General features: G+C 43.8%; 1 protein-coding gene across 1 annotated transcript in view; it reads right to left on the bottom strand.

The window, feature by feature from the left end:
* Positions 1-1,241: 1,241 nt before the first annotated feature.
* The window catches only part of SORBS1 (sorbin and SH3 domain containing 1), a 61,063-nt gene continuing 53,381 nt past the window's right edge, over positions 1,242-8,923 (bottom strand). The window contains exons 25-28 of the mRNA XM_010074169.1: positions 4,320-4,379; positions 3,516-3,706; positions 2,115-2,227; positions 1,242-1,309 (exon numbers count right to left, since the gene is read on the bottom strand). Of these exons, the coding sequence (XP_010072471.1) occupies positions 1,242-1,309; positions 2,115-2,227; positions 3,516-3,706; positions 4,320-4,379 (432 nt within the window). The remainder of the gene's footprint in view (positions 1,310-2,114; positions 2,228-3,515; positions 3,707-4,319; positions 4,380-8,923) is intronic.

The raw sequence follows: 8,923 nt of genomic DNA, 5'->3' as shown, positions 1-8,923 counted from the left end.
TTTTATTTATACTTTTTCTTAATAACAAAATGTCTATCAAAAGAGTATTCACTGTGGATTTACAGGCCAGCAAGCCATGTTTTTTTCTTTTCCTCAAGGAAATATGACTCTGTGTAACTGGTAGTAACTGCTGGCAACAGCTTTCCAAATTGATTAGACATTTTTGTATAACTAAGAGGCAGCCAAAATGCATGTACTTATTTGAGACACACCATCAACACTTTAACCAAAAAGAAAAAAAAAAAGGCACCCTCAGTGATATGTTGCTCAAATTTCTCAGAGCCTCTAAGATTTAATGCCAAGAAGGAAGCAAAGTCTTTATCCCCAAGAGTATGTTTCAAAAAGTGTGCAATCCTTTAAGGCCAGCAACAGGGCAGGAGGAGCAAAGAAAGTGAACAGCTGTAGGGCTCAAACAGGACTTGCTCTCATGAATGTTGTGTTTATCAGTTCTATGTGCAGATAAATGTCAAAGCCAGGCTGATTTCTCTTTAAAAAACATGACTCAGTTTGTTTTGATGCACACAATACACTCACACACACACACACCCTGCACAAAAGAAAAAAAACCCTTCAGAGATGGGTAATATGTTATTAAAGGGTTTGGGATTTTTGTGTGCTTGCATCATGTTTTGGCTGACCTCTCTGGATTAAACCACCAGTGCCAAACTTATTTTCCACAAAGAGCTTTACAGTTTAACCATACCACAGCTGTCCTCCGCCTGTGCCGGATCTTAAGGTGCATGACCTGAAGGAAGGGTTTTCTATGGAAATGGAAGGCAGAGTGAAGTGAGTCTTCAGCAAGGTAGAAACTGAGAAGAAAGCCTGTCCTCCCTGACCTTGCCAGTGAACAGGAGCAGCTGCAAAGCCGTGTACTGCCCCAAAGCATTATCATAGCTCAACACACAAACAAAACCTATACCATGTGCTTCCCTGAAGCCTTCTCAGAGATAGATAGTCCATACAAATCAAGATTATCACCAGAACTCCTGTTGGGGAGGGGAGAGGAATACACAAAGGCAGCACTGTAAACTAGAAACTGTCTCTTCTTCAGCAAACAAATCACCCCCTGAATCTGTGGAAGCAGGGCTACACATTCAACTCAATACTGTACCACATAACCACATCCTCTTAACACATCTCGTCTCTTCTCTATTACATTCATAAATTGTCTGTTTCTTCACCGTTTAAAAACACCATCCAGAAAACAACGGCATCACTGTTGCCGTGGGATCACTGTTATTTTACAGGTACAGAAGCTTCACGTAGTTGCCTGGGAAGGTGCCAAATTGCTTTGTTCTCCTGGACGTACCTGTCACAAAATAAAACACAAGGAAGCCAGAGTAAGATGGAGCCACACAAGGAAGGCTTAGGAGTTTAAAGAGGTAGAGGTGGCAGTTCTTCTGCCCGCAGGCATCGCTTTCTAAAACTAAACAGGGGTCCTGGTCAAAGAGCCTTTTGGTACAGAAGAGATCACAACTAGTTCTGCTACTAATCATCTTTAGCTTTCCCTTTGAACAATTAAGGTGCTGGTGAAAGCTCCTGGGCCTGTAGGCTAGGAGCCAAACTCCTATCAGTGTAAATGAGCTAATCTCCCTTAAGACGAGATAACAAGCCTAGATTTGCAGTGTTGAGATGGAGAACACCGTCCAGACTTGCATTCTTTGAAGGTAAAGGACTAGATTTTGCTGAACATACAGCCACAGATGAGGCTGGATTTTCAGCTCTCATCCATGTGTTGCCTTTATTCCCTACTTGTTACTTTCTGTAACTTGCCATGGCTCCCTCAGCTTTGGGAAAGCTACAGAAATCCAGTTTTCTTTTGTTCCCTCTGTTGCTCTGCCATCTGTCTGAAGAAGGATCAGGAGAAAGAAGAGAACAGGGAAATTAAGAAGAGAAAAAAGGAAAAAACTAGAGACCTACCAAAGAAAACAAGGCTCCACCACCCTGGACCCTAATTTTAACATTCTTGGTGGGAAAAGATTAGGAATTGTGAAAAAAGTTGAGTTTATTTTTGCAACATTTTGACCCTGCAATGAAAGCAAGTTTCAGATGCTCTGCAAAATTGCTCATCTGCATCTCAAAAAGCTCTGCTGACAGGCAAGTGTCATACTCACCCACAAACCAGCCGTCGTCACATTTCTCCATGACATCAACAATGTCACCATCCCTCAGTTCTAGCTCATCATCATTCTGAGGAGTGTAGCTGTAGAGGGCTTGGTAGCTAACTCTAAAACCAGAAAGATACAGCATGTTAGCCAGTGGATTTCCCTGACATACCTTCAGAAGGGGACGTCTCTCTTCCCCTCTCTAATTCCTATTATATTATGTTCAATGCAGTCTGGACCTGCGTTTTCCATTTGAGAGGTGGAAGCCAACAGCATTAAATTGGTTGTTGTCACAACGTGATGGCAGTAAAAAGTGCCATGCCTGCACTGTGTGGGATATGCAGAGCGCTTCTGTTTCCTTTTTGCTATGTAGTTTTCTCCACAGACTGTAACAACCAGAGTCTTCCTAACATGCAGCACCTAGAGAGTGTATGAGTGCTGACACCCTACTGAATGCAAGCCAAAACACAGATACACTCATTCCTGGGCTAAATGAGACACCTGTTCTCTTGCCCAGGCACATGACCAAATAGCAGAGCAAAGGACTTTAGAAAAAGATACTGCTTACTCTACTGCATCAAGGTTGCTGGATAAATCGTGGCTGAGGAGGTATGGTGCAAAAAAAATCTAAGTTTGAATCCTGCCCTGAGATACCACTTGCACCAGAGGCACTCTGTATTTATCAGAAAGGAACCTTATGGAGTAGAAACAATCTTTGGGCAAATTTGGGAAGGCTTGGATCCCCTGCCAGTGGGGAGTGAAAATAAAGCTGATGTGAGACTTTCCATTCTGCATAAAGGGGTGGGGGAAAGCAAAGGCTTCTTTCAGGAGCCAACTGCCAAGGAACTTCAGTCCCCAGCACACAGTGCAGGCTACTATTCTCAAAACCATCAGTGAAAGGGCCCACCAAGCTTAATGGCAGCTCCAGGTTTAAATCCACCGGACAGCTTTGAAAATCTCAGTCTTGGTCTCTCAGCTCATTCAGCCACCAATTCATCTGCTGAACTGGCCAACAACACACCAAGTGGCACTGGTGTTGGGACAGCCCACTCTACTGTGAGGGCTGAGAACACTGACCCATGCCATATGAACCAGGCATAGCCACTGGATATTAATTTGTCTCGAGCTTCAAGATACAAAGACATTGAGATAGTCTCCAGCAAGAATCAAGTGCCCAAAGGAGACCCAGTCCTGGATCATGAGGTCACTATTTCAGGTGCTATAGACACACAAATGTCCCAGTTTTGAACTACTCATTATGTTGATATGTGGCTGGTTTTGTTCTTTAAAGAAAAGTTAACACCTTCCCATAATTCTAACTTAACTCCTGAAATGCTGAGGCTTTCACACCTCCCCATCTTCACCACTGGCACAAGGCCCCTGAAAGAGACAGGAGCCAAAAGGACTTACATGTCTCGTGGCGTTTGACTTCTGTCAGGGCTGGCTCCTTGCTGCTGTGCTTGAGGTTGCTGAGAAATGATGAGAGATGGTTTATGGTCATTAGAGGTCACCTTGTGGCGAGAGTCAAGAGGCTGAGAAATAGTACTGCAGTAATGAACAGACTTTTCTGCAATGTTTATGATCTCATTGCAAACAGCTTCCTGCGTGGTAGGCAGCATTGACATCCAAGAACACCCAAAGGACAGTCAACAGGGGGGAGGGAGGGGAAAATATAGACAAGAAGAGATGGGACATTCCAAATGCAGCACATAAGTCCAGTAAAAAAAAAAAAAAAAGTTGTAGATCCACGTAAATATCCAGGCAGTGGAGTGCAGAAGGGATCCAGGTGTAAGCATGAAAAAACAGGCAAGATACAGAAGAATTTGACATTAAGTTTGAAGATTTGGAACAAATACATATACATATATTTTTAAAAGCAGCAGCATAAGAGGTTGCAATTAGTTATGCAGTGGCACCATTACAAATGCTATGAAGTCAGTTCAAGAATGCAAGGCGGGCCGCTCCATTCATGCATTTTGCTTCATTTAACTTATACCCAGGGACTGGCAGCACAATTAGCCCAGCTTCTCATTGGCTATGACAGCTTTTCTAATTGATAAATTCCCTTTTCTGTTGCAAACAAAACAATATATGCAAATAAATATGTACCTACTTGCAGCTAAAAACAGTGCTGGCATTTTATCTCTGCTGAGGTGTTACTGTCTGAGTGAAGAGAGTCTAGGACTACACATCTGATTTAAACAGTGGCCTTACCACATAGCTCTTTTCAGACTCTGTGAGATCTGGTCCAGCTCTCAATGAATGGTGGGAAGGCTGTGTGATCACCAAGCAAATGATAAGGAAGACATTTTAGCAGATGTTATATTGGTCAGAATGAAAAAAAAAAAAATGGAATGCAGACAACATAAGAAAATGAACAACTTTTCCCTCCCCACCCCAACACCACACTTCTTGGATGACAAGGTCTTTCATATACACAAGAGACGTTAAGGCTACCGTCATGCAACCACACTGCAGCACACAGAATGCTGCAAAGGGAAAGGCGACAGTGGAACAGAAGCTCAGAGCAGGGAATCAGAGTGGAACCAGAAATGGTAAGTAGTGTCATACTGCATTCCTGTTGGGGGAAAAAAACCAAGGAGAGAAGCACATACTTGAGAGCATCAAACTGGAAAGGCCAAAAGCATGCTGAGAGGAATCTGCTGCTGTTTTTAGAGAAGTCCTCCATGACTTTGACACGGGAGAGAACAGTAACTCACTTGCTTCTTAAAAAAGACCAGCTCAGGTCCTCAGAAGGCACAATGTCATGTAGCCCCATCAAAATTACTCCAGCTTGTACCAAACAAGGATCTGAGCTGCTTTGTTAATTCCCGCAACAAGGCTGAGCTTCAGGTCAGAGGAGGCTCTGACTGGAAAACTCAGCTCCAACCACCACCACTTGCGAAGCTTCTGGACTCTTCCTCACCTCCCTCCCTAGTCACAGCTCTTCACAAGGACTCGTGTGTCCCAGGGCACAGCAAGGAAAGTCAGGGTGTTTGGGGTTGGAGATTTTATGAGGAAAAGGAAGATCATGGAGAAAGTCGCACAGATATCCTGAGCCTGGGTTTGCACACTTTTTGCATATTCAGACACCTACTGAAAAAAAGCAAGGGGCACACTGTGAGCAAAGGGGATGCCTGAACTAGCATAGGGCTATTTGTACTGCCTGCAGGATTGCTCAGCAAAGCGGACTGGATACGATACAGAGCATTGCCATCCTCTCTGTTCATTCAACACAGTTTTCGACCCAGATTCCCAAGGCTTCAATTTTTATGCTTTCCCTCTTCCTCTTTATTCACTTCAGCAGTGCCCTTCAGTAAAAGTCCTGCTTTCAGAGGATAAAGGAGTTTGTGATACCTTCAGCCCAAGCATGCTCAAAGAGTTTGGAAAAATGCAGGGTGATGAGCTCATCCCTGTCTAACTCCTGTTCTCAAAGCTCTTCTGAACCACATCTTGGACCTCTGTAGCTGTGCCCATCATTGTATTAAAGCAAACCATCTCTTTTCTCAAGGACTGTGATTCACACTAGGCCAACCCAACCCCACAGCAGCTCCTTTGGACTCAGCTGTACTGTCTGGGGCTGGAGTCCGGGATCACTGCCCTAAGAAACAATGCTCTCTTACCATGTATATTTCTATTGAGAGAAAATTAAATGTAAGTTGGATGGGCTAATTACAGTGGAATTCGCATTCAAAGGATTTACTGTGGAGCCTGAAATCATCACAGGATTTCTGGAAGTCATTCCTGCCTATCATCAGCAGCCCTGAAAGGCAAATTGTGCACACCAACTGGATATAATTTTAAATTTCTAATTATTCAATGTTAGTGCACCAAAACTGATGAGATCAGAGCTAACTCAGGTCGTCAAGTAGATGGGAAAACCAATTTCCACGCTGAAGTGAGAAGCAGCTGTAAGAATTATTTCATTTTTTTAAATTCAAGAAAGTGCTGTTCTGCTCCATACTAATAAATTGACTGCTGCAATTGCTCTATGAGCTCCTAAGACCACATGGTCCTTTTCTTATTGACTACTTGTGACCTGTCTGATCAGCTTCTCCTCCAAAAAGCATTAATAACTATGAATTAAATTAAATGTCTACATCTCCATGTCTACAGCCTACACAAATATATGGTACAGTCAGTCTGGCCACTGTTTCCACCCCATAGGGAGCTTGAGGACGGATCTAAAGAGCACCACAGGTTTGCAAGAACACCTGAAAAAGGTTCTATGTTAAGAGCCTAGAAAAGCCCTAAGGCACATCTTAACTGTTAGGAAGAAAGATGCTGAGGCTACTCAGTAGTGCTCTTCCTGCTTCTAGCTAAGTCAAGTATCATCAGCATGTCTATCCATTGCAGCTCATTTACATGTCTTCTTCCACCTCTTTCTGGTGGGAGTTAAAGGACTACAAAAGCAAAGAGAAAGCTAAGCAGAACAGACTAACAGACAGACACGACAGACAAACAAATTGGTATCCCCTCAGAGAAGGGCACACATCAGCAGTGATGTTCCCACACGTGAATGGAGAACCATGAGCAGGGAGGACCCCCCAACCCAGCGGAAAGAAAAAATGAAAACCTCTGCACACACCAAGTCCCAGCTCTGGCGAAAGCAAGGGGAAAGCTGGCCAAAGAGCTCTCACAAAAGACACTGAGAAGGCTGCAGTGAGGAGCAGCCTGACCTAAAGGCTGTCAAGGTTGACGGAAAGACTCCTCGGCCCCTGGATCAGAAGCCAAAGGCTACATCTACAGCAGAAAAATGCATCTCCCACAGGAAGCAGGTACCAATGCCTGCTGCAGGCTGTGCAGCTCTGGCTTGGACAGTGAACGTTCTGGGCAGAAATGCTGCTGTGCTGAACCTGTGGAGCAGCAGAAAACCACTGTGTGTGTCAGGGCAGGGGGGATGGCAGATAAAAATTTTACCTTTGGAGATGGTGCTAAGTAACGACTATGCTAAATAAGTGTAGATGGTCTGTGCTGGGGAACATGGGGTTTGAGCATCCTCCTCATATGTGTGGTTTTATACAAGTGGAAAGGAGCAGACAGCCCCCCAGTGACATCCCTCACACTGCTGGGCAATGCAGGAACCCTCCTCCAGCCATTCCTGCCTTCCCTACCCACAGCTGCAGCCTGGGCCCGGGGCTGAAGCTGCTGCACTGCTCACACACTTGCTAGGACCAACTCTGACTGTCACACTGTGCTAACAGGACCTCAGAGTAGAACAGAAACTAAACCAGAAAATTTCTGAGGGTCCCCTGAAATAGATTAACTTGCTTATATTACTACTTCATATCATGTTTTACTGGAATATTGAAAGACATTATCTGTAAGTTGTACTTAAAATATCTTTCACATGATGTGGGGTCATTCTTTTATCTTTTTTGTTTGGACTGTGAAACTAAATAAAAGGGAATAACTTCAGAATAACTGAAAGAGCCATTGCACTTTATATTATTTCTTAGCAGAACAGGCAAGAATATAGTCCTTACACCAGCCCTGTACCAAAGATGTCTTAAACTTGCAAAAAAACCTGGGTCAGAACTTAATAACTGGGGAGCTTATAATGAGAAAGAAAACTAGAAATCAAAATGCTAAAATACCTCAAACACCAGGGATGGACAGTAAAGGAAACAAAAACTAAATGTAATGCTTCATTTCCATGTCTAAGTGCTTTTCTTATTTGATTAAAGTCAATGAAAAGATGTCAGATTTTTGAAAAGGTCTTCAGGGTATTACCTGCAGTTCTGCTGAAGCCATCAGCTTCTGTATGGGTCACACAGATAACGAGAAGTCATTTGCACATAAATACCACCCCTGCTCCCTAAACAACTTTAGACCCTGGGTCTAAAGAAAAAGCTGGAAAGGAGGTCAAGACCACTGATAATGTCACACAGTTTTAACTTGACGCTGACAATGCTCCGATTGTCAAGGCATATAAAATATAAATTTTGGCTTGACTTCAACTCCAAAGAAAGGCCACAGGGTCCTATTACAACCAGGTGCAATACCCAAAATAGTACTGCATGCTAGTCAGCACCCGGGAGAAGCATCTTCCCCTAAATGTGGCTCTTTGCTCCTACTCATTTTAATCATATAAACCCAGCCCAAGCACCAGCAGGACCAAGTAGATCAGAGGTCAGGAAAAAGACCAACACAGAAAACTTCTGTGGATTTTTAACATGAAGCAGAATATGTATCCTGTTGGACTCAGATATTGAAACTAAAACAGAAGCAGGAGGTGGTTGTTCAGTGGAGAGTTGTGCAAGCTCTCTACTGGAGGCAAATGAGGTGAATAATGGTAACAGGAAAACTTCTGGGTTAAAGTTGTATCTCGCTCTCAAAAACTGATCAAGAAAATAAGTAACATCAGCAAGTACTTCCCACACTCATCCTGCATAAGCAGCCTGCCTCGTTCACTGGTCAAGCCAAACATTGCTTCCCCAATACCCATCCCTACAAAGTCAGTCCAGGTTTTGCTAATTGTGAGCTTTCTGTGTCAAATATTGCCATCTTGTGGAAGCTGCCTGGAAGGGCAGCTGTGAGCACTGCTCATTCCCAGACCCCGGATGTCCCAGCCACACAGTCCTGAGGCCAAGCTGGTTGAGCTGCACAGACCCTACCGCATCACTCTTTAAAGACAATTATAGGTCGCAGCAATAGAGCTGAGAACCTCTGAATCCCACCTGAGAAGGCTGGAACAGGTCGCCAACATTGTGGATACCAAGTTGTGTATGGCTTACCCCAGCTCCAAGATACTCAAACCCTGAATCCCCATCTCAGGTGGTTAAACAAAACCTGAACCAAAGTATCTCATGCTACAT

This window comes from Pterocles gutturalis, unplaced genomic scaffold (assembly GCF_000699245.1).
Source record: "Pterocles gutturalis isolate BGI_N339 unplaced genomic scaffold, ASM69924v1 scaffold8842, whole genome shotgun sequence".
Taxonomy (NCBI): domain Eukaryota; kingdom Metazoa; phylum Chordata; class Aves; order Pterocliformes; family Pteroclidae; genus Pterocles; species Pterocles gutturalis.
This window is presented reverse-complemented; position numbering and strand designations above follow the sequence as displayed.